Genomic DNA, 27,732 nt, shown 5'->3' with positions numbered 1-27,732 from the left:
ATTTTCGTGACATCCCATGAGATTAAAATATATAAACAAAAGGCAAAATTCAAAAATTGGAAGGTATTTATATATCAGAATTCCTTAGCACACTTGTTAGGATTATATTTAATATTAATTATTTTATGAAGAATTGCAATTCATTTTTATACAATTTCATAATTCCAGAATTGGAAGTTAGCAAAGAAGAAATTTAAATGCATATATAGAAAACAAATGGGCTTTAGAACTTCACAAAGGAAATAAGACTTACTACATCTGTCATTGATCAAGAACACCAAACTTGATAAACGATGAGAGACGATGATAGCTTAAAAGTCAGGGATTAAGCAAAATGACATTGTGGTCCTTTTACAATAGAAGTTTATCACAGTTATGATTCTAAAGAGTGTATATATACACTGTTTACTCCATACACACGATTCTGACCTTGTACATATTCATCTCAGTAAGGATAAAAAAACTCAAATAGCAAGTAGCTCAAATTGGCTATGGGAGTGAGTTTTGATAAGTTACTAGATCAGTGTTTCCTAACGTAAGGTCCACGCCCCACAGAGGGGCAATTTGATTGTTAAGGGAAGCAATTCAAAAATGGACTCGTCCAGAGTTTAAGTTAACCGTATAGCCGCTGTACACCATATTTATTATAAATATTGATTTAAGTTAGTTTTAATTTTCTTTGTTCTTTGTTTCCCTTTCCTTCTAGAACTTCCCTTTATAACCCTTTTCCCTTGGGGTGGAATTAACAATTCCGGGAACCACTGAGAACAAAGATGAACAAGGCCCTGAGGCCAGTGAAAGAGGAGAAAGGACATTCTTTGCCCAGACCTTGAGGTGGGCAGACGTGAATTGTGGTGTTCCAGGTTGCATTTGGCAATGACTGGTAAGTGCAAAAGACTTTGATGAAAGGATTGGGTTTTATCATGGTTACAATAAAACAGTGTGGCAATTAAGTGCAAGAAAAACTTCAACAAACACGACAATGACAGACCTTCAAAAAGAGTTCAACACATATGTGGGGGCATAAAAATTTTAGAAAGGCTTAGGTGGGGCATAGCACTAAAAAAGTTGGGAAACACTGTACTAGATGGTGTTAGAGATAATTTGCAGGGATCTCTGCAGCGCATACATCTGCTTAATTATCAGGACTTAAAAAATATTGAAAAATAGTTTCACATTTATCATTTGAGATTGCATAATAATTAGTGATGTAACGAATAGTATATTCGGCCTCAGCCGAATACCGAATATTCGGCTAGGAGCGTGGCCGAATACCGAATATTCGGCCAGGAGCGTTGTCAAATGGCCGAATATTCGGCCAAACTATTCGGCTTGATTAACGCACGTACGAAAATTGGCGCGCAAACTGCATTATGGGAAAGATCACGCACCGTGCTCTCTATTGGCCCACTGTCACTATGATTTTTTCTTCCATTAGATCTAAGTTATTTAAATTAATTAATTAAATTATAATTATTAAAAAGTTAATATGAGATGGAGCCTAACGTCTACCTCTAGTGCCAAATTGGTTTATAATTTATGTAATAGCCGTAAATAGCCCGCTACGATTCGGCAGTTGTTGGTATTTAGATGTAAGTTATAACTTATAAGTTATTTTATTTGCAACTTATGAGTTATTTATTTTAACTCTTTAATTAAACACTAAAATTTTGTTTTTACTACATATTTGTAGACTGAATGGTACCCTAAGGATATACTTTAGTGGGGACATAATATGGTCTAGTTTCTCCCCAGTTGTGGAAAAGTTCAAATATATCGTATAAATATTAAAAATATACGCGAATACGAATATAACATAATTAACTAAACAATAACGTTAATGCCCGATACATTCTAACCTACACGCCATCAATGCCATAAGATATCGAACTAGATAAAGGCTATATTATTATTTAATTACGAAATAATTTAATACTAGAGTTAGATGCTATTTCTTATTAACTTTAATAATTATAGTTTAATGTTTAGCATTAATAAAAGTAACAAAAATGATTAATTTACTGTGTTTTTGTTATTTCTTACTCCTGTTTTTAGGTATTCGGTATTCGGCCGAATAGTGATTAAATATTCGGTATTCGGCCGAATAGTGATTTAAATATTCGGTATTCGGCCGAATAGTGAAAAATAGGCCGAATAGGCCAAATACCGGGTAGTAACCGAATATTCGTTACATCACTAATAATAATGATGCTGTAAGTGTAGAGATTTAGGTAAACAATGTAAAAAATGAAAGAAAAATCTTGTAATATTTTACAAGCCTCAGGGAAAGGATTGCATTAGTGGTTTACTTGAAAAGAATGATTTTATGCTCTTGTTAATGACACCTTTTCAAGCATCATCATTACAGCAGTTTGGTAGTAATATATAGTTTGTCTATGGAACTACTATGATTTCCTGTTAACTATACTTCCAGTTGTAGATACACATGAAGGAGGGTTTCCTGCTGCCTATCTATTGTCTAACAGAGTATATACAACAATTCCCACAGTCTTTTTCAAGGTAATCTGTGATAAAGTTGGTTCTATTGAGTCAAAAGTATTTATGTCAGATGATGATCCTGCATTTTATAATACACGGATTCGTGTAATGCCAGAACCACAAAATCATTTACTTTGTATATGGCATATAGACAGGAACTGGAGAAAACTCCAGAAAGTAAAAGGTACACAAGAAACTAAGATACAAGTGTATAAATGTATCAGGATGCTATTAGAAGAAAGAAATGAGGAAGAATTTCAATCCCTTTTAGATAGTGTGATTAATGACCTGTTAACTAATAATATTACACAAGATTTTGGAAATTATTTTTTGTCATTATGCAAACAGAGTCTACCAGTGGGCATATTGCTACAGGAGAGGTTTGGGGATAAATTGTAATATGTATGTGGAAACTTTTCATAAAATTCTTAAGCACATTTATCTCCAAGGAAAAAAAAAAAAAAGGGTGGATAGAGTAATTTATGCACTAATGAGATTCACCAAGGATAAACTATTCGACAGACTGCATAAGACAATTATGGGTAAATCATCTTATCACTTTAAAACAGATTGAAAATAATCATATTAAAAGTAAAAATATAAATAAAGATAGTATAGTTCAGGTCAACTGTGCAATGTGGCATGTTCTATCACAAGAGGGAAGTGCAAAGAAACAGATGACAACTGTCCAGCAGAAAACTGCCCTCTCAGATGTGTAAAGTGCAATATATGTATCCATAGTTACAGTACAACTCTCACTTATGGCTCCAAGTAGTTGGTAGTAAATGCCAATGGCCACACCCTACGAAACCACCTCGGCTGGTGGGCTAAACTAAGTGAAGGTATCAGTAGTGCCATCTGCTACTGGTAGTTAGGGTGTGCCACTCTATAGTGCATGAAGTCTGGAACAGCCAGTGCAGAAGAAGAATCTAATATCAAAGATCAATGGCATAATGGGCATGACAGCAATGGCGTAATAGGCATGGCATCTAAAGTGAGATGTGGCCAGTCACCGTGGAAGAGATTGGAGCCTCACCACATATCCTCCACCATAGTAAGCCATGAGAACCGCTACCACTAAAATAATTAGTTATAGGGACAAGGTCGAGCCCCTTGCGAACTGTGTCTCTAATGATTGCTACAGGGAAGAGGAGTCGGGTCCTGAGAATAGCAAGTTTGACTCTAATATTAGAGAATATAAAGAGGCCATCTTAACCCCACTTGGGAGGATGACATCAGAAATACTCAAACTGAAGACCAGGAATGTACTTCTTAACATAGGAACTTGGAATGTTAGAACACTGTATGAACCGGGAAAGCTTGATAATCTTATTCAAGAAATAAAGTCAATGTGGTGTGATGTTGTAAATATTTGTGAAACAAGATGGACAGGTTCAGGAAAGCTTAATAAGAATGAATATACAATGATATACTCAGGAGCAGAGGCATATGTAAATGGAGTAGCTATCATAATGAAGAATTGTATAGCAAGATCAATAAAGGGCTTCACTGCAGTCAACGAGAAAATCATTGCAGTAAAGATAGCTGCTCAACCTTTAGACATCCTCCTAATCCAGGTTTATGCTCCCACAACTGGTCATGAAGAAGATGTTGAAATATTCTATGAAAATCTGAGGGAATCAGTGGAAATGGCAAAAATCAAATGATATAATCATAGTTATGGGTGATTTTAACGCAAAAGTGGGCAATGAGAAGTTTTCGGAATGCATGGGCCAATATGGACTTGGTAAGAAAAATAAAAAGAGGAAATAGACTCATTCAATTTTGCGAGGAAAATAAGTTGATAATCACCAATACCCTGTTTAAATATCTAGCAAGAAGAGTGTATACATGGAAAAGTCCAGGTAACATATGCAGGAATCAAATAGACTTCATTTTGATAAAGGAAAGATTCAGAAATATTATAAAACAAGCCATGACATATCCTGGAGCAGATATTAATTCTGACCATAATCCAGTTGTAGTGAAAGCAAAAATTAAACTAAAAACCTGTAAGCAAAAGTCAGTATCAAAGAAGTTAAATTCAGCAGTATTAAAGGAAGAGAACATAAAAGTAAAATTTAATGAAGAATTTAATAGGGAGATCAATAACAATAATATAAATAAAGAATATAATCAATCAATAGAGGATATCAATGAAGCATGGATTGCCTTTAAGGATGTATAAGTAGAGCTGCTAATAACAACATCCCAGAATTCATTAGGAAAATTAGCAAACCTTGGATGACTGACGAAATTCTAAATATGATGGAGAATAGGAAACATTTAAAAAGTAAACCAGGTTATAAGAATTAACAAGATCTTTAAAAAGAGAGTGTAGAAAGGCTAAAGAAGAGTGGCTTAACAAAAAATGTGAAGAAAATGTGAAGTTTGGACAAAGAAAATAAAATAAAAGAACTCCATGAAAAAATCAGAGAAGTAACTTTTAAAAAACGGAATTTTCAAGCACAAGGTATAAGAGATTTAAATGGGAGAATGGTCCTGGAGACAGAGGAAATAATGAAAAGGTGGTATGAATACGGAAAAGAATTATTCCAAGGCGACAGGAAGGAGATTGAGCCTCCCAGAGAGTTAGAAGGCCCACCAATACTCAAATGGGAAGTTGTAAAAGCCATTGATAAACTCAAACCCAATAAGGCTGCTGGCTCAGACAATATAGAGCCAGAATGGATTAAAGCTCTAGATGATGGAGGCATCAAAGCCCTGGCTAAGTTATGTAACAACATCTATGAACTGGGATACCTTCCTGAAGACTTCAAACAGTCTATATTTGTTCCAATTCCCAAAAAACCAAAAGCAAATAAATGTGAGGATTTCAGAGCCATAAGCCTAATTAGTCATGTGGCAAAGGTTCTAAGTTATATCTTGTTAAATAGAAACAAAAGAAGATGGACTGAAGGCATTAGTGAAACACAAAGTGGTTTCCAAATGAATAAAAGAACAAGAGAAGGTTTTTTTCAGTCTGAAAACTATTATTGAAAGATATAAGGAAAAACAGAATATTTTTCTTTGTTTTATAGACTATGCAAAGGTGTTCGATAATGTGAAACATGATTACCATATTAAATGTCTATTAGAAAATGGTATGGATGGAAAGGATATCAGATTACTTGCCAATTTATACTGGGGACAGAGAGCTGCAATAAGGATTGGCAAAGAATTTTCGCAAAGCTTCCCAATTCAAAAAGGAGTAAGGCAGGGTTGGGTGCTGTCTCCAATTTTGTTCAACCTTTATACAGAAAGAATTTTCAGTCAGGTGAAAGATCTAAAAGGAGTAAACATAGGGGGCAGAAATTTCAATAATCTTAGGTATGCTGATGACACTGTGCTAGTAGCAGAAAATGAAGGGGATCTAAAAATGCTGATACAGGAAATTTCAAAATTGAGCAATCAATTTGGGCTAACACTGAACTGCAAAAAGACCAAAACTATGGTCATTTCCAATGAGAAAGAAACTCCAAAAGTTAATATTAAAATCAGACACAGTGAAACTGGAGCAGATCAAAAGTTATGTCTATCTGGGACATATCATTACAGATGATGGAAGAAATGATAAGGAAATTGAAAGAAGGATTGGAATTGCATGGACTGCATTCACAAACATGAAACAAGTGTTGATTTCAAGGGAGATTAGTATACAAACAAGAGTTAGGTTGGCAAAATGTTATGTTTGGTCGACCCTGCTTTATGGAGCAGAGAGTTGGACAGTGAATGCAAATAATGAAAAGAAATTAAGGGCATTTGAAATGTGGATGATTCGAAGAATGCTGAGGGTTTCTTGGAAGGAAAAAAGAACAAATGAAGATATCCTGGCAATTGCAAATCAGAAAAGAACCTTACTAGAAGTAGTAAGGAAAAGAAAAGTGAGGTATCTGGAGCATGTACTGCAGACACCAAAGCCTGCAAAAACTATTACTAGAGGGAATGATTGAAGGGCAAAGAGGTAGGGGTAGGCGAAAATTGAACTGGTTCAACAACATCAGAAAGTGGACATACTTAACGTATGAAGAGTGCTCAAGAGAAGCACAAGATAGATCACGGTGGCGTGAAATGGTTGTCAACCTCCTGACAGGAGAACACACTTAAAGAAGAAGTTACAGTTGCAGTTGCCCGAATTATCATATTAACTATACGAACATTTATAAACATATTCATGCTGTATCAACTTATTCTAATATATCAGAAGTATCTTTGCAAGATCAGGTGCCTGATGATCCTGTTAGCCAGCAAGAGAGTGAATTATTACTGCTGCTATGTCCACTACAGCAATTCAGATACAAAAACAGCTTTTTGAAAAATGGGATTTAGTAAATTATTATTTTAAAGGTGTAAATTTAGATGAAGATATTGCTATAAAAGTTAAGAGAGGTATAGATAGTATACTAACTTTAATTAACATCAGTGATGGTGACAAAGACTTTGTGCAGATACCTGAAACAAAAATAGAACCAGCAAACAAAAATATTACTAAACAGGTACAGTTTAAGCCAACCAAACGTAAAAGAAAAACAGTTTCAAGTTTAAGCTTCATCACACAAGCAACCTTTAAAATCCAGTAATGCATGTCTATACAAAAGCTAACATTTTCAACCCCATCGGGGTCTTCATCAGGCAAAGCCAACCAAGTTAGAAAAGTCTTATATTAAGGATCAACTTGATACTATTGACGGGGATCATATACATTTTTTTTTTATATGCTATAAAAAAATCTGTTTGAAGATCATTTGCCATTGTATATGCTTTGTATATTTGAATTTTTATTCATAAAGATCTTTGGGTGAAAAATGTTTGTTTCCTTTTACTCTTAAAATTTCTAACACACACTACCCCTCCTGTTCTTCAATCTAATAACATTTTTTTTTAAATGTTTGATATTGATTGGGCGCCAGTGTTACAAAATACGACAGTTAAGCAAATAAACTCCAGCACCAAAAGTTGGGAAAAAACACAATCTGTTAAATGATAATTTCGTACGTAAATTTTCATGCAGTCGTCAACCTCCTTTTTATTGTTAGGTGAAATAGGAAGAATGAGCAATTGTCATTGTATACGTTTTATATATTTAAATATTTTTAAAATAAAAATCTTTATACGTAAGAAATGTGCATTGCTTCCTCATTATTCGGTTATTATTATTATTGCTTCCTCATTTCTCCTAATTTTTACATCTGTAAAGTTATCAAAATAAAAACGCGATCGTTTCCTAAGCGATTATTGATTTCGGTATACGAATATAATAAGGGACCACGTATCAGACACTCATCTGATACAGGGATTGTAAATCGCAGCCAACTCCAGGAACTTCTAAGTTCCACCACCAGATGTCGGACAGTCGCAGCCACTCACGCTGTACGCCCCGTCTCTTTTTTAGTTTGGCGTAAAAAATATCATTTGGCGCATTGGCTATTTTTTGGGCTACATAAATTTGACTTAGTTACATATTATTTATAAATATATTATTTGAATAAAAATGCACTTTAAAATAGTGTTTCATCGATTTTTAATAATTAGAGACCCAAATAAAACAAATATTTTTTGTTTGTTCCTTTATAATAAATGAATTATGTATTTCTAAGTACAAAATTGCACAAGATGTAGAACTTTAACCAATTTTTTTAAATATCCTTTCTCGTGATAAAGTTTTAATACTTTTTACTATAATCTAGACATGTTAATCCTTAAATAATAAAAGAAGAAAAAATATTATTAATTTTCCTATTACAAAGAACATATATAACCACAGTTATTTAATTTGAAAGTTGACTGAGAGTTCTTTATTAAACTAATATGTGAATTTTGGATATATCAATACCCTTCATCAATTTGGTTTTTGTTTTTCTGTTTTAAAAGATGCTTTAAAAGTGATTTTAACTTTTCCTTATGTTATTTTCGATGATAAATTTAATATCTGTTTTTAATATTTTAATTTGTTTCTGTAGTCTACTTTCTGTACTGTGGGATGTAAGCATTCTTTATTTATTATTATTATTAATGTACAGTATGTATTGGCTTAATAAAGAAATCTATTAAACTTTCAAATTAATTAAATAACTGTAATTTGATAAATCCTTTGTCATAGCAAATTAATAACTATTAACAATATTACATAGAAAAATTTATTTTTTATAGTCTGTCTTGGCAAGATTATTTGTTGCATAATTCGTTGTCATTGCAATCTACTTTGCAGATAAAATGAGTGTTCTCGACATAGTAAATTACAGTGTATGCATGTATTTTGAGTCTTGCGATCCTTATTTCTGATCAGTTTACAGGCCTGTAAATTGGCCGAAAACATTTATTGTGATTAAAGTTATTGCTGTAAAAGCACGAATGGCGTGTTTTTTTTTTTTATTTATTTTATCGCCAAATCTCGGGTTATTAAAAAGGAATTTTTGAGTTGGCTACTTTTGGCTACAGACTCTAAAAACATTTGGCGACGCTGATTGGGAGACAGGCGTCTAGTGTTTGCGCCGGCCGAGGTAGCTTGGCCGTTTCTCAAACCTGTTAACACTCTAGGGTCGAGTTATAAACTCCGTAAAGTAAGCGTATCCGTATAGCGTGGTTATAATATGGAATACGGATAGGGTTACGTTACAGAGTTTATAACTTGACCCTTATTGACAGCCATTCCCGTCTACTACGTTATCTTCAAACTCTGAACGATACGTTCGTCACCTACAAGAACTTTCAACATATCCTCAACACAAGGCACTTTGGTTGGACGTACTGTACAACTTCAGGATACAGACCAGGAACTCCTTGCTAAGTATCCCTGTACTTTTGTTTCACGTCGAAGCAGAGGTTCTGCCTACGGTCCACTTACCATAGGTGACTGTCGTAATCTAGTGAGCCGGACAGGTTCCTCCACTTTTCTGGCTTTCTGCCGTTGTGCGTAGTTGTGTTTATACAATGGGGTCACACGTTACCGAAAATTTTCTAGAGAAGGCTTATTTAGTTGTAGATGAAGTAAAGATTGTAAATCGAAGGAGTGCACATACAGTCACTGCGGTGGAGACCACCTCTTCAAGGAGTGTACCAAAACGAACGAAACTGCCAAAGGGAAAACCATCCAAAGAAAAATCATAACACGCTAAATAAGAACTGTCCGGTGTACTTGAGCACGAGGTCCCAGATTTCCAGTAGGATGGATTACTTACCTTGATCTCTTTGCATTCACAATTCCATGGCTCTTGCTACTGTTCTCAACACTCTTCTGCATCTTAGTAAAGGAACATATTATGCATTGTGTATAACTATTATTTGTAACACGCACGCGCGGTACAAATCTGTGTATATCTTTGACACAAACACCTTACGTTTCTGAGAACCAAAATTTATTGTCTCACAAACGTTTTCAACCTGATCTACAGGCCATTGTCAGGTGTTTTGAAATTTTTGGAACGTTTCTTGTACTGTGTTATCGCCATTCTTTGTTTTCTTGCACTTGGTGCAGTACGTGGCCACAAACAACCAGTTTATTTGCTAATTATATATATTCTGTACGTTTCTCGTTTAAACTTACTTTTATTGTTCACTATCAATTTGACCTCATGTTTGTATTGCATTTTGTAATTTGTATCGGTATTATATATTTTGTATTTTATTTTACATTTATCTTATTTTATTTTTATTTGTTCCTATCTATTGTGCTTGCAATTCCAACATGTAATCCTCTGTAAATTTTTATCTTTTAACCATGTATTATCCCTGTAACTCATTAAGTTTCACTTTATTTGTCATTTTATTTTACTACTAGCTGACCCGGCCACGCGTTGTTGTGGCTCAAAATATATCTATTATAAATGTATAACCAGGGCCGGATTTACATAAGGACATTTGGGGCCTGTGCCCAGGGCCCCCACAAAACTATGTTTGAACATAATTTTTTTTCCTATTACTGCGACATCCTAGTGTGGCCTAATCATGAGGGCCACAGGTAAAGAAAACCAAACCCGGGAAAAACCTATGAAACATCGGAAAATTTTGGGAAAAAATTTTACATAGGTATTTTTTAATTAAATTAAAATAATTAGTTTTACACAATAAAATATATGTATGTTTACAATAACCTTATTTTAAAATGAAATTTACAACTTCCTAGTTGAAAGTACAGTATTTTGCGTAAATTTTCTAAATCATCAAATTTGCCTACTCTTAAAGGGCCCCCACCAAATTTGTGCCCAGGGCCCCTGGATTGGTAAATCCGGCCCTGTGTATAACACTTCCCCCGTGGGGGGAATTTCAAAAAATCCCTTCTTAGTGTACATTCTCTTGACGTATCCTATTAAAACGCAATTAAAAACGCAAACAACCGCAAGCAAAATAGTATAAATAGAAGCCGAGTTCTTCACAGTAAGCCTTAATCCTGTCCCTCTCCCCCCAGTGGGGGGAATTTCGACATGTATATTATATAAAAACACGTGCGTATTCGAATGCAACGTGGTGTCAAAATTTCAAAGGAATCGGTAGGAACAAACGAACGTTATATTTTATTTATATAGATAGATAGAAAATGATCTGCTTTAGTCCATTCTCACAGAAAAGCAAACTTAGGTCGTCGGAAGTTAGCGCCATCTGTTGGACATAAAAGCCTTAATCCATATATAAATATATTTTTGAAAGGGGGGAAATGGTGGTCTTCACATATGCCAGAAACCTTCGCGGGAGTATATTAAACAACTTCCCGAAGTTTCATGGCAATCGGATGAAGGACAAACATACATACAGACAGGCAGACATACATTCGTTTTTATATATATAGATAATTGTAATATGTTTTTTGTACAGTAAGACCCCGCTTAACGCGGGGATGCGTTCCTAGACGACAAAGCGCTAAGCGAAACAGCGTTAAACGAGACCATTTTAACATGAGTATATAGGGATAGGGGAATACGCGACCGAAAAATAAGCAAATTTTACTATAATTTTAAGTTATTTTTATATAAATTTTTGCATAATAATATATGTTAACATAAAATAGATACATGTTCATGAATTAAATATATGTTAAATAACACATAAACATATGCGCACAGAAATGTAAAGTATTTTTGTGACGAAGGTCCTGGCTCTTCTGAAATTCTTGTTTTTTGAGATAAGTCGTGTAGTTTCATTGGTCGCTTTCTTTTTCTTTCCTTAAGCAAATGTCGGTAGCGGGAGATCGCATCCAAAATGCCTCGTTTTGCTTTGGCACTCTTATCAAACTCTGGCTCATTCGGTACAATTTGATCAACGATTTCGGTTATCGTTACCAAACTTTTACTAAGGAAAACTGCAGAGAAAATTTTTGGGTTCTTCGTCTTCAGAATCTCTATTTTCCAGTTCTACATGAATTCCTTGTTCTGCCAGTTCTTGAAGTCGTCGTTGGTAAGGCTCTTACCAGAAACCTGCAGTAATCCCCCAATATCTTGCTCGTCTACATCTGTATCGAGTAAGTTGACAATGATAGGCTCAGCGATAGGCTCTTCTCGATGAGAATTCTTGAATACTTTCAGCCATAACTTCTTCCACACTCACACTCTGTTCATGCATTTATCAGTTAATTCTTGCCAAGCGAAGTCGAAATATTTCTTATGGCTTTCAAGATGTTATATTTTTTTCCAATTGCACAAAACAAACATAGATTTAAGGGAAGTACAGCGCTACGACGAATTGCCACCGTTTTGCTGATTGGTTCGTGTTTGGGAATAATCGTATTATATACGAATCAATGAAATACCGCGTTAATTTGAATCAGCGTAAATTTTGAGCGTGTTTTAGGCATCAAGCAGACCGCGTTATATTGAATCAGACCGCGTTATATTGAATCAGCGTTAAGCGGGGTCTTACTGTATATGTATTTGTTATATGTATTGTAATTGTAATATTCAATGTATTGTTTGTACTACCGGTTGTGCTGATGCAGTACGGGGCCTGTACTACCATTGTACGGCAATAAATAATTGAATTCCCTTAAGTTACCTATAGTTATTTCACCACACGGCGAAAACTTAGATTTGGCTATAACTTTTGCTGTTAAATTCGCCAAAAAACGAGGACAAAGGCGAAATAATGCAACGTTCGGACGATTTCATGAATCTTTGCAAATAATGTTCTAAAATCCGAAAAGAATACGGCGTTCTATGGAAAGACGAAAAAGGATTCAAAAATCACCATTTTTATTTATTTGTTTATTTTTCATAAAACAATTCCAAAGTAGCTGTATTTTTATGGGAGGAAAATGTCGCGAGTTAAACTCGCTGGGTTGCCGACAGAAAACACAAATTGTAACATTTTCCCCCACGAAAGTAAAGTTACTTTGGAATTTTTTTAAGAAAAAGAAAAAAGACAAGACTGGTCAAGTCTATCTGATATCACGCTCCACAAAAGCGAATCAAATAGTTTTAAAATAATAATAATAATTATTATTATTTTAAATTATTTTAAAACTTATTGAATACAATATACTAACCGGGTAGTTTTTACTATAGCTGTGACTGTAAACGAAAATGTTCAGTTCCATTTTGCGCATGCGCCTGGACATTGGCAATGAATGGATTGAACGAAACATAACACTTAGGTAACGAAAGTGAAGTCACTGCGCATGCGGTGGAAATCAGACGGACAAAAGTCCTAACATAAGTACTTCACTACTACCGCGAAGCGTGCTAAAAAAAAATAGTGATTTTTGAGTGGTGACCCTCTTTTTCCAAACAAACATAGAATGGTATCAGAAACATTCCAGAATGCGACCAGAATCGTTTCAAAAGTGTTCTAGAAAAGAAAACTCAAATTCTAGCACATTAAGAAACCCATTTACAATCATTAAAATATTAAAATTGTTATAAAAATTACAATATTTATCACTACTGAAATACGTTTTTCAATAACTTATTTAATATTTCGAAAATTTATAATTACGTTGAAAGTATACAAACCTCGGTGGACATTTCTTTCGAATGTCGACGTTTACTCATCGCGCCCAAAGTTCTTTTCTTCATTTTTCAATCCTTTCTCTTAAGAAATTTTCCTAATTTTTTCCTAACTCCGACAACCACATCGAAGATTACCGTCTTTTAACTTAACCAATTCGTTAAATTGCACGCAAATTAAACAAATATTAAGCGACAACTCTTAATTAAAGATCCGTCGAGCGTCGAACGAACTTCAAACGCCGTTGCCGTGACGACGGCAAAAATAACAAAGAAGTGTCGTCTGCTTCACAAAATTAAAAAAACATTATTATTTAAAAAAGCTGAATTGTATTAATTATTATCCATCGTTTAAATTAATTTTTTTTGTATTTGTAATGACGTGTTAATATTTAAATTAAATTTTCTAAAAATTTGCTACTTTGATCACGTGACAATTAGAAAAATCTAACTGGCATCGACTTTAAACTTTAGAACACCGATCGAGATATTAAATAAATTTTTTCAAAGCAATAATAATTAAAATGTTGATTAATGATTTTTTATATTATAGTTGAGTGTGAAAAATGCATTTTTCATTTAAGAAGTAATTAAATATATTTTAATTATTTCACTTTTATTTTAAAATATGTTCTGAAAAAATTAAATACTAAATTAAGGATTGTCGGAGATTTTTCCGAACTATTCGAAAATGCGGGATTAGTAAGATCAATTCCGCAGTGAAGAATGGTATTAGTGTGATCACGTGGTTATGTTTACCTTCGTCAATTAAGTATAAATTTTAATTAATGCTTTTAATTTAAAATTTTACGATGCTTTCGAATTAATTTAAAGTTTAATTGTAAATAAACGTGATAAACAGATTTTTATTTTCATTTATTTAATTAATTTTTAATTTGGTTTCGATAAACCAAGTTGGTTAATGTTCATAAATCCTCATTTACGTAATTAAATCAATTCGGTTCATTTACACCTATGAATTAGACTGTTGTGACCTTATCAGAGCGGTAGCCCTACCCGTAGGATCAAAAAAGTCAAAGGAACCATACCTGTACCTGTGACCCTTACTGAGATATAGCCCCCAAAATTGGCCAACTTCCAGGTTGCATGTAATTGGGAGTCACGTTGCTTGGCTAACACTATTGTGTTTAACTATTTAGCCCATGTGGTGTTTGTTTGTGGAGTACTCGATGTTATATAATTTAAGGGGTGTGAGTGACGGTTGGTACCAAAGTGCACGATTACATGTGGAGTGTTGGTAGAGGCGAGTGATAGCCGGCCTGGACTGATGTGAAGCGTGGAGAATGGGCAGTATAATTATTTGTGGTAAAAGCCAACCTTTGGAGGCAAATATCTTGTGAAGGGTTGCATATATAAGTATGGTTCCATTGATTTTTTTGCTTGTACAGAGGGTGTCTAACTCTGGGGTTGGCAAATCCCTCGTTCGGAGTTCACGTCTTATCTTTTGTTTAACTTCATGTTATTCGATTCATGTGACCAGCATATGAATACATAATACATAATGTAAATTATAATAATCATATCATATAAGCATTTTTGTTTCTTTTGTAAAAGGAAAACATTTATTTTAGACATATTCTGAAATCTGTACTGCGGCTAATTAAAAAATCTTGTATGTCGAGTTTTTCTTAATGGACATATATTTTGCATCCGAGTTTCTCGTTTGAAAACTATGAGAATAAATAAAAATGACATTAAAAATTAACAAGGAAGTTTAAATTTAAAAAACTATAAGAATTGAATATATCAGTGGCACTTTTAACATTTTAAAGAAAATACAATATTAAAATATTGGCATTTCTTTGTTGGTGGAAATCCTGAGTTTTTAAGCTATAAAATATATTTAAATATTATTGGAATTTTTTATTAATATGATACATAATCTTTTACATTATTAATAATTATGAAAGTATTTACTTTCAGAAACACTAAAAAGAATGTCTAGTAAACTTCCAAAAACATTAATTTCAAGATTTTTACAATGGTATTCGAGTCTTTGGCCAATACCATATCCAAAACCACCTTACGAACACATTTGTCCAATTGGTGATCAAAATTTGAGATGTAAAGCTCAAAGTGTCGATGTTAATGTTATCAATTCAGCAGAAATCCAAACAGTAAGTTTATTTTATTATATGTTTATTGAATTATGATATCTTATTAATATCAATGGTATCAACATGACTCTTAACCATCAGTCCAAACTGATGACTGAATGGCCAAGATTGTAAGGGCATGAGTATACCATTCTGTGGAATATGAATTCAATTCTGGTTGACTCAGAAATTTTAGTGGATGGTTTGATGTAAATATGTCAGACTCCAGCCTTTACCACTTAATGATCCTAATTGTGGGCCTGGCTAAACTCTTGAATATAAGAAAAAGCTTTCATAAACTTGCCACGAAATATAGTTAGAGTGGTGGTTAATGTTAGTACTTAGTACCGGAAATTCGAAAAAAAGGCTTAAGAAGGTATAATGGAAATATACAGTTTCAGAGTTCAAAGATTTCAGTTTCAAAATATTTGATTTTTAAAAATGAAATGTAGATCAAGATGAAAAATTGCACTAAAACCTGGTATTTTAAAGCTTTCTAATTCATCCTTGGGTACCAAAACTGTTATGATAGTTTTCATACTCCTGTGGATGGGCTGGAAAACCCAAAAGTACTACAGTTTTAATGGAACTTTTTGCCTTAATCTCTAAAAACTCTGAGAACTGTACTTGCTAAGGAAATTAAAGAAATAAATTTGATTGCTAATGGAATATAGAATACACAAAATATCTTTCATTATCAAATATTAAATTTATTGTTACAAATATAAAATTAATACTTTACATAAATCAATATGGAAAATCGTTTGACTAATATTGATAATTAATTTATTTTTAAGATATAAGGCATTATCATTCTATTACCCTGTATACATAGTATTATATTATTAATACATATATAAAATGTCTACTGAAAAATTTTGAAGTTGCAATTAATTTTGTTAATGAAAATTTATATATTTTGGAGAAACCTGTATAAAATGTTTAATGTCAGATATGTCCTATTGTGTTCAAATTTATTTTAATGTGATAATTCTATTAATGCATTTTCTTACTGAATATTAATTATATTCTGATATAAAAGTAATTTTTTCTCATTGAGAAAACTTGGGATGATATAAACTTTAGATTCATTATATGCTTATGTAGAAATTCTTGAATATTAATGATAAATTTACTAGAAATAGCAGAGTTGGAGATCATTTAAATATATTTTTGTACATAAAAACATTAAAAAATATATTCAAAAAATAAGCCAACTTCAGGCATTATATCCATTTACAGTATTGGAATGAAAGCATTTGATTAAACAATCAAATTTTGTTGTTATTTTACTATGTAATGTTTCAAGTTTGTTTATTTTTTGAATATTAGATATATTATAAGTCTAATTATGCATATTAATTATTTCTCAAAGATTTTTAATGTTTAAAATATGCTAAAGGAAGAGTAATCATAAAAATACTAAACAGTTCAAGGAGTTAGTTTATTCAGATTAAATATTTTAAAGACATTATATGATTCATCATCAGATCAATAGTTCAATGATAAATTTAACCGTAGAGCAGGATAGCAAATTCTGATAAAACCAGGAATTTGCTATCCTGCTCAATGGTTAAATTTGTTATTATTTGAGTTTATTTGTTGTGTCTCACAACATCTCAAAAAATATTTAATCTGAATAAACTGTATACCATTTTTATAGTTTTTTTTTATGATTTGTTTTATAGCTAAACAGGAATTACCATTTCAAAGATGTTTTTTAAAGAGGTCAAAATGTTAGAAAATAATTTAGAAGGATATTTAGCTCTATTGAAGATTTTGATGCTTTCCAAGAAAATGTATAAAGAGTTGTAAAAGTAATTTATAAATATAGAAAAATGTTTTCATCATTTATTATTAAAGTAATTAATTTTAATTTTTCAGATCATTCAAAAAATGATTAAAGTATTAAGGAAATATAGTTTAGTAGGGATATCTGCTCCTCAGATTGGTGTTTCTTACCAAATTTTCATTGTTGAATTCACAGAAAAAGAGAAGAATAAATTTCATCATGATACCATAAAAGCTAGAGAAATGGAAGTATTTCCATTAAAGGTATAACATTTTATTTTAAATGTTTTATTTGACTATTAGCAATGTTGTAAGAGAAGACTTTTCATTAAATATTTTTATTAGGATAAAATTTATTTATTTATTTCTGTTTAATAAAACTTGTATGATATCAATTCATATAAACACTATAACAGTATAGTTGAGATTATGGGATGATCTCAATCTATTCTGTAACCACTGACCATTGAGATCTTAATGAACAATTACTGCTTTTGGAAAGATGTTTTATTTAATAATTATATTTCTTTATTACAAAATTCATTTTGGCCAAATTACTTATTTAGCCCTCTTCAGTTGTACTATAAATTAAATTACATAAAAGGTTAAAATTATATATATTTTTTAAATTACTTACAATTAACATGTTTATTATATAAAATTTTGTGTCTCCTTTATTCATTTAATTTTTTTACAGTTGATAATGCTTTCACTTTAAATATAACATCTTTCCAAAAGCAGTAATTGTTCACTGAGGTCTTGTTACAAAATAAATTGAGATTATCTTATAATCTCAAACCAACTTTTTTTTAATAACTTATACTACAACTCCTAGACAAAAATTAGAATATTCACCCAACTGAAAGTTTAGTGTATATTTTCCCCATGAACAACACAGACTACAAAAATTATTTTCAACACTACATAAACAATGTCTATGTATATTTATTATACCCATTAATCACCCAAATTAACTCAAACATTTTTTTGTTACAAATGGAAATGAAATGACAAAAAATTAGAATATTAGCAAAAACAGCCAAACAAACATCCATAAAAAAACTACATTGCAAATTTCCGTATTGCTGAGCAGAGCAGTATAACAGTACGATATGGGGCATAAGTGTGACATCAGTGACAGAACTAAAGATATTATCATAGCCTTGTACAAAGTAGGAAGAACACAAAAATAAATTGTGAATTATGTTAAATGCTTGCAGCCAACAGTCTCTAAAGTACTGAAACAACAAAACCGTGTTCAAGTTTTAACTAATAAACACCAGAAATGTGGACATAAATGAGCAATGACTGCGAGGGATGAAAGAAACTCAAGATGGATTGTTGTGTGAAACTGCTTTAAGAGCGTTAAACACTTGCATGCACAATGGAGAGCAACTGGAGTGAACATTAGTAGCTAAACCTCATGCCAAAGGTTGCACGACTTGCACTTCAACTTCCGTGTTCCCAAGACAAAGCCTTCTCTAACGAAAAAACAATGACAAGAGAGTGTTAGATAGTGCAGAGAGAGGCTCATGGACAACAAGACGACTGGAATATTGTTCTCTTTGGTGACGAAACCCTGTTTTGTCTCTCCTGTGGTGACCTGTGAAAATGTGTTAGTTTCTTTGTTAAAAGAAATTAATGTGAAACCAAAATAAAAGTGAAAAAGGTAAATTTTAATTTAGGTAAAAGTTATTAGCTACAGGTTCTTTTTAGGATGCCAGTATATTTTCTGTCCCGACAGATGGAAATAATCATATGAGCGAACAATGTTGTACAAAAATTCCCTGACTCATATATAGCTCGCGACAAAGGGAAAATAATTAAAACTAATCTTATGCTAATGTTATACTATTACAAACACGAATAAAAAATGAAAATTAAAACTAATATCAAACTAAAGGAGCAGAATAAAGGACAGGTAAGAAAATGTAAGAAGTTAGGAAAGGGGGTACCCAGCGTTGGTCTTTGAGGTCTTCGAAGAATCGGTCTCTTTTATAACGTCCTTGGCGAGGGTCTTACACAAAATATGTAGAGGGGTTCTCTTCTTCCTTTCAGTTCATTCGCTTGTCGACCGTTCAGATGCCAAAATTCACAGTTAATTCTCATGAATCGATCACAAACAAAATGGATCGATCACAACGAATTCTTTAGTCTGTCTATGAAACGCTACTCTTTCTCTTCTGCACGCTGCCAGAACGCACCAGAAGCTCGTCTCACTCCCACTTTCTTGAGTCTGAATCCTTTTTGTTCTCTCATTCATGACCCTCCTGCCCTCTAGTTTCGTACTCGACCCCTCAGGGGTCACACACCCTTTCTTTGTTTTAGGGGATATACGATGACCATATAAGGAAAGGAATTTCGGACAGACATTCCAAAGAGGAAAAACAATAGGTAAAGAAAAGAAAGGGGATAAAAGCGTGAGAAAGTGAAATTAAAAATAATAATAAAATATAAACTATATACAAACACATGGCATACAGCCACAGACCAAGGCCCACGTATATGGAGAACAACCAAAGAGGCTTTCTAAAAGGACTGTATAAAGAGATCCGTGAAGTTTGCATCATCTGTCATGATCTGGGGATGCATGAATGCTAACAGCATAGGACCACTGTGCATCTTCATGAACGTGTCATTGCACAGACATATCAAGACATCTTAGAGACATTTATGATACCATTGTCAGAGGATTTAATTGCGAAAACATTTCTATTCCAACAAGACTGAGAATCCTCTCATACCACAAAGTTAACAATACATTGGTTACAAGAATGATAGACTGCAGTCCTGCCTTGGCCAAGCAATTCCACAGACTTAACCCATTAAAATTTTGTGGGCGTCATGAAACAACGACTTAATGAATGGTGATCGAATTCTAAAGAGGAACTAGTGACATACATTTGACACATTTGGAACTGCATTTTCAGAAACAAATGTGAAGCATTAATCTGCACCACAACTGACAGATTGAGAACACTAATTATGGCAAATGACGATGCCACAAGATATTAAGTTTATTTTGTTGTATTTCCTATATTTAACCCACATTTAGCTAATATTCTAATTTTTTCTCTCAGTCAAACTGTTATTCTATTTCTTTTGTTAAAAAGGATTATTTGGTACTGACCCAAATTTATTTGTATGGTCAAAAATTTGATTTAATCAACAAATTTATCCTTGGGACTTTGTTATTCATGTTATTCTATTTTTTTTCATTTCATTTTCATTTGTAACAAAAATTGTTTGAGTTAATTTGGGCAATTAATGGGTATAATAAATATACATAGACATTGTTTATGTAGTGTTGAAAATAATTTTTGTACTCTGTGTTGATCATGAGAAAATATACACTAAACTTTCAGTTAAGTGAATATTCTATTTTTTTTGTCTAGGAGTTGTAATTGAGTTCTGGCTAGCTAAGGCAGTAAAAATGTTGGCCTGCCACTCTTCTGAATTAGGTTTGAGTCTGAGTGGAAGTCAGAAAATTTTCATAGATGTTTTGATCTAGATAAGCTGGTGTCATCTGTCACTACCTGAGAGCTCATTGTGGGTCTGACCAAACTTATTAACACTCTTAGTGCATAGAGAAGTTTTAAATTATATACATATATCAGTAGAATCTGCTTATTGTAATCTTGAAGAGTGTTATCAGTTGCCTAATATTACCAGAATTAACAAGTCTTGAAACATATAAGTTAAAATACATTTATAAAACTTTGCTTATTGTAATAAGACTTGCAGTTTTAAGTAGAGATGGGCAAATGCTATCCACAAATACTGAAATACTAGAGAGTATTTAAGATTCAAGATCTCAAATATTGCATTGGTAAAAAGTAACACTGGTTTTGTTTTATTCACTTACCCCACTTAATGTTGCTTTGGGAATCTCAAAGAAACTACAATATTTACTGTATTTCCATACATATAAGAACATGATCTTATAGATGGAACAATATTAGCACTATATTCTGCAAAGTATCTAAAAAATGTTTATATCAGAAGCATTTCTTTTTATTTTTAATAAGGATTATTACAGAGATGTGACTGAGTACTTATTATTTCAATATATTTACATTTAATTTATAGCTAAAGTGATCTTTTAAGCCAAAACAAACTGACACACATATAAGAGTATGTGAGGCATGTTTTTATAAGAGAAGCAGGACATGTATTTCAAAAATGTAAAAACAGGTAGTTTTTACATACAAGAGCATGCTGTTATATGTATGGAAATACAGTAGATACTATGCAACAGTCATGAACAACCAGCAGTTTGCAAGATCCTAATATGTAGCCCAGGGTTTTGGCAACTGTTATCTCATGACACTTTATTGCCATAATTAAGCTAATTTTCTTGAGAAAGAACATTCAAAGTAAACTTGACATTTTTACTGGTCACGTTCGAAAATTATTGTTGTGTGTGTGTGTATATATATAAGATAAATTGATGTGAACAGCAAAAGTTTGTTTATACTTTTTCATGAACTTCTTATATTACAGTATAATGCATTTGTTTTCTTCATCTTAACTTTCTGTTTGGTAAGTTATTAATTTTTCTTTATTTTGTTTTATTTTGATACCTTAATTATAATAGTAAATTTTACATATTGCTTATCCATTCCTATATTTAAATATCTCATTGATTTATGTCATAAGAGATCACTATTTTTTCATTAATGAAATTTTCACTGATTGTAAAATTAAACTGGTAAATTTCTCAATAATAAGTTATCTGTAATTTTGTATGCTTTGTATGAAAAGAGCATCACTATATTGTTGGGACTGTTGACTTTGAAATACTTTTTATTGTTTAATTTATTTTCTGAATAGGATGTCACATTAGTGAATCATTTATAGATCCATTTTTACATATATCAACTATATGCAAAGATAATTAGATGTAATCTAATTTTATTGATGATATTAAAGATATAATATACACGCTTCTGATTTATAGTTAACATGTGATTTACTTTTTATTTATTTCGTCTTTGCACTATCAGTTTGTTCATAAAATATAAAAATGCATGTAATGACTATTATAAATTTCATTTTGAATGTAACAGTTGCATAAATTAAATAACACAAAGGTTAACCATATGCTCACTGATTAAGATATCAGCTTAGCTATGTAAGGAATTCAGGTTAAAACTCACAAATTATATAGTTATATAGTGTATTGTTCCCAGTCCTAGTCATGCTGGCCGATTCAATTATGAGACAGTTTCACCTGTAAATAGCTGTAGTGTCATATATGTGGTGCCCGTCCCTCACGCTGATATGACTTGGTCGAGTCCAATGTCGTGCACAGGCGGGAAAAAAGATGAACTGTTAGAGTTAGAAAAAGAAGAAGCAATGACGTAGCACGAACAACATGTCAGCTTCAAGACAATTAATATCCGTTTAATAATTAGTATCAAGATGATTTGTTTAGTGTTCTTTGTTTTGTAATGTTTTCTGTATCATATTAAAATATACATCATTATATGTCATAAGAAGCTCTTCGTATTCTTTCGTAAACTGCGTTCTGCAAATGCTTCTTAACGCCCAGCCCAGCCATCTATAGACACCACATATAACTGTGGCTAGCTGTACTGTATCATCCAAATGTGCTGATGCTTTCCATTTACTAATCAATCAATCAAATAGTGCAAAGTCTACATCAGTGATGAGCAACTTTTTCTAGATGATGAGTAACATGTACTGATTGTTATGTGATAAAATAACATTTCCTGGACACTAAAATAATGTATGCTAATTATATTGAATCTAGTAATCTATACTGGTAATTTTGTCCAGTAAAAACTGGTCAAATTTAGTTTGAATATTCTTTGGTCATGAATATTAGCTTAATTATGGCTGCATAATGGCACAAGGCAGAAAATAGTTGCCAAAGCCCTGGGGGCTGCATATTATGATCTCAGAAGCTGCTTGTTGCTCATGACTGGTCTAAACTATATTCTAAAAACAAAATTTTTTTGAAGATCTATCATTAAGTAGTACTGTACATATTATTATATTACTGAAAACATATGAAATTCATGTTATAATTGAATAATATGAATTTCATTATTATTTATTTGTATTTATTCCCTGCTCTTACTGAAATAAATTTTTTAATAGGTATTCATTAATCCAATATTGTCTGTTATAAATAATCGAAAAATTAATTTTCCTGAAGGATGTGCCTGTATCAAAGGATATAGTGCAATTGTACCAAGATGTTATGAAATTAAAGTAAAAGGTGAGTTAATTTTCTCAGAAATATACAATATAAACTCATTTTCATTACATATACCATATTTACTCTTGTATAAGACGTTCTCGCATATAGGACAAGGTGTGACTTTAAAGATCAAAATAAAAAAATTAGATTTATTAATACAATTCTAATTTTATTTTGTTTAATCACAAATAAAATGCACAAATGCAAGTAAATGTACACATTGTCCCACAAAAATTACTGGCATTTTAAACTCTAAGGAAAAAGTTTTGTAAAATTGACAATGTAGTTTGTTCATGTAAAGCTGGACAATTGGGAACATTTTTTGCCAATTCTTAACAGTCGAATCCACTCTCCGTCAATTACAATTATGAGTTTCTCCGAATTCTGATTTCTGAATAATCATCTATTTTCACGGGAATGGATTAAAACATATTGAGCTCTCATGTGATTTGGAACTCAATTCAAAATCTTTGGTTTTCCTATTAGTATTCATTTTTACTTTTGACGATACACAATGATTCAAACCACCCAGGTAAAATACTTTTGTTTTTAAACACTAGAGGGTGAGCATCCATTAAAAAATGCAGATACGCGGTTTACAAAAATTATTGCACAAATAGTGTATTTACTCTCGTATAAGACAAGGTTTTTATTTATTTTTCACTGCTTCAAAAACCTAGGTTGTCCTATACATGTAGAAATGGATTCTTTGCATTTTTGCAATAATTTTTGTAAACCATATATTTGCATTTTTTACCAGATGCTCACGCTCTGGTGTTTAAAAACAAAAGTATTTTATCTGGGTTGTTTCAATTGTTCTTGTGTATTGTCAGGAGTAAATATGAATAGCAATCAGAAAAGAGAAGCTTTTGAATTGAATTCCAAATTGAAATTCCAAAATCACTCAGGAGCACGATATAAGTTTTAATTTGTTTCCACATGAAAACAGATGATTATTTGGAAATCAGAATTTGGAGAAACTCATAAGTGTAATCAACAGAGAGTGGATTCGACTGTTAAGAATTGGAAAAAAGGTTCCTGATTGTCCAGCTTTACATAAACAAACTACATTGTCAATTTTACAAGATGTTTCCTTAAAGTTTAAAATGCCAGTAATTTTTGTGGGGGCAATGTGTGAATTTACGTGCATTTGATATTTTATTTGTGATTAAACAAAATAAAATTAGAATTGTATTAATAAATTTAATTTTTTTATTTTGATCTTTAAAGTCATGCCTCGTCTTATATGCAAGTAAATATGGTATATTTTTCCTCATATATATGTTACAGTCAAAACCTGTTTTTAGTTAGAATGCGTTTTAACTAGTTGAAACTAGTTTATACTGGATGTCTTTGTTAAAACCCGTTTTGTCTAGTTAATTTACTGCTGTACATGTTTTGATTTTAGATAAAACTAGTTTTAACTTTTAACATTAGTAAAACTAATTTTAGCTACATAAATATGTATGTAAAGCTGGACAATCAGGAACCTTTTTTCCAATTCTTAACAGTCGAATCTACTCTCTGTTGATTACACTTATGAGTTTCTCCAAATTCTGATTTCCAAATAATCATCTGTTTTCATGTGGAAACAAATTAAAACTTATATCGTGCTCCTGAGTGATTTTGGAATTTCAATTTGGAATTCAAATAAATATAAAGTTATGTATAGTGATTCGGGAAAGATGCCTAATATTTTGCTTATGAAGGAAATTATAACGATAATTTGGGTTTTGGAGGCCTCTAACGAAAATATCATATTCTTGAGCATGTTTTTCAAATAAAAGTTTGGAGTATGTGAAAAATAATTGTATATTGTGTTTGCAATGATGACTTTTTTACTGTCTGGCATTTTAGGCATCTCACCCCAAGTATCCGGGTGAGATGCCAAATGACATTAGGGTAAGATAACAAATATAATTGCATAAAATTAATTTTCGAATATCTTAACAAAATTTAATTTATTGCATATGTAGTACAAAGTACTTCATAGTAAGTACAGCACAGTATAAGTATTGTTAAGTTTCCGTCCATTCTAACGTGCTCTATAGCTAGCTGAAAGCTTTTTTCAGTCCAAAAACCTTTTTGAGAAGTCCTTATATAATTTCTGTGCATATCCTGCAATAAAACAAGAAAACAAAAATTTATTAAAAATAGGCATATTGTAATTCAATTAACAAAAAATAGGCGTGTGTTACCCCAAGAAAAATGTGGCATCTTTCCCATTTGTTGGGGTAAGAAGCCTAGTGGAGTCACGTGTTCTAGCATGTCTGATCGGGATCGGCGGTAGCTCATAATGGAAACTTTAGAATCTCAACTACATCACACATTAATTGTTTTATGCCATTTTTAATAAATTCTATTTTAACTTTTAGTTTTAAAATGATTCTAGAAACATTTCACAACAAAAACTTCGTTCTTATCTTGCTTTTATTCTTCTCAGGATGTAGAAAATGAGGTAACGGTAGCCAACTACAGCTTTCCGCACTCAATATTGGTCCAACGATTCATCATACAAACACATGACAATATCTGACGTCACCGTTTGAAAATATCAAAAAGTAGTCATCTTTTCCCGCTTACCATCTTACCCCGAATCACTCTATATGTTGCAGTCAAAACCATTTTTAGTTAGGATGCATTTTAACTAGTTGAAACTAGTTTATACTGGATGTCTTTGTTAAAACCCGTTTTGTCTAGTTAAAACTAGAATTTACTGCTAGTCAAAAATGAATTTGAGTTAAAACGGTTTTAACTAGACAAAACGGGTTTTAACAAAGACATCCAGTATAAACTAATTTCAACTAGTTGAAAATGCATTCTAACTAAAAATGGGTTTTGACTGTAACATATATATATATATATATATATATATATGTATATGAGGTAAAGTCATTAAATAACAGGAATTTTATGATAAATTTTTTTTACAAGAATACTTAAAGAAATTGTTTGTGTCTTATTTTTTGACAGTCACCTTGCTTTACAACACACTTGATCCACTAGTCTACAAGTTTCTGGATACCCTCAATAAAAAAACTTTTTAGCCAATTTTGCACCATCTCTATTATTTCAGTGTCATCAGAAAATTTCTGACCTTGCAAATATCCTTTCAAAGTTTCAAACAAATGAAAATGTGATGGCATCAAGTCCAAAATGTATGGTGGATGTTTCATCACCTCAAATTTCAAATCACTTTGTGCATTCACTGAATATGCTATGATAAATGGATAGCTGCCTCAAGTTTCGTCTACTATATACTCTTCTATACATAGTCATTATGCATAATATTGTATGCAGAGCCATGACTCATATTGAATTCTATGGCAATTTCATTAATAGTAATGTGCCTGTAGTTATGGATTTGCTATTAAATCTGCTGTTTCATTGTCTCAGTTGCCATGCAAACTAGTCTCCCATTCTGGTGTTCATCACTGATGTTTTGTCTTCCACTTTTAATTCTTTTCACCCATTCATACATTCTCCTCTGAATCAAACAACTATCTTCATACTGAACCGTCATTTTTCTGTAGATTTCAGAATGTTTTACTCCCTCTAACCATAAAATTTGAATGACACATTGTTGCTCTTCCATGGTGCAATTCAACAGTAGAGCACCCATGTTGTATGAGCTATTGCAGAGGTGCATACAGCTTGGTCATCCTGACACCTACCATATTTTACGGACTATAAGACGCACCTTAATTTTTAAGCAATTTTTTTAAAAAAAATACCTATAAGACGCACCTGACTTTTGGAGGCAATTTTTCGAAGAAAAAAGTGCGTCTTATAGTCCGTAAAATACGGTATATGGCATATTGCTAAGGAGTCATCTTGTGTCCTGCAATAGAATTTCTCACAGTTCATCTCCATGAATTTTTGGTTAAAATTCCTGCTATTTAATAACTTTCTTTCATATTATATGTAAAACCTAGTATATGTAATCAAAACATCAAGATTAATATTTGAAATTTAATATTTTACATTTATGCTTTAGAAAAAAAAATAATGAATTTTTTCCATCAAATTTTACATTTCAGATAAATTTTAATAATACAGTAGAGCGTCATTTATCCGAAAGCCGGTTAACCAAAACATCGGTTATCCAAAAACTTTCCAGTCAGACTGTGTCATGCTGAATCGAACGTTTTTGATAGTAGATTAA

The 27,732-nt window shown here is 32.1% G+C and overlaps 2 protein-coding genes across 2 annotated transcripts in view; one reads left to right on the top strand and one right to left on the bottom strand.

The window, feature by feature from the left end:
* The window catches only part of LOC136971619 (dynein axonemal heavy chain 7-like), a 74,824-nt gene extending 61,233 nt beyond the window's left edge, over positions 1–13,591 (bottom strand). Inside the window, exon 1 of the mRNA XM_067266097.1 lies at positions 13,433–13,591. The gene's annotated coding sequence lies outside the window, so the exon portion shown is untranslated. The remainder of the gene's footprint in view (positions 1–13,432) is intronic.
* Positions 13,592–14,153: 562 nt separating this feature from the next.
* Positions 14,154–23,585, top strand: LOC136971620 (peptide deformylase, mitochondrial-like; the record flags this gene model as incomplete). The annotated part of the gene is made up of 4 exons (XM_067266098.1): positions 14,154–14,202; positions 15,375–15,568; positions 17,432–17,602; positions 23,465–23,585. Coding segments are annotated over exons 2-4 (472 nt in total), but the record flags the coding sequence as incomplete, so codon positions are not given.
* Between the last annotated feature and the right edge of the window lie 4,147 nt (positions 23,586–27,732).

Source organism: Centruroides vittatus, unplaced genomic scaffold (assembly GCF_030686945.1).
Source record: "Centruroides vittatus isolate TY-2023 unplaced genomic scaffold, ASM3068694v2 contig_2639, whole genome shotgun sequence".
In the NCBI taxonomy this organism is placed as follows: domain Eukaryota; kingdom Metazoa; phylum Arthropoda; class Arachnida; order Scorpiones; family Buthidae; genus Centruroides; species Centruroides vittatus.
This window is presented reverse-complemented; position numbering and strand designations above follow the sequence as displayed.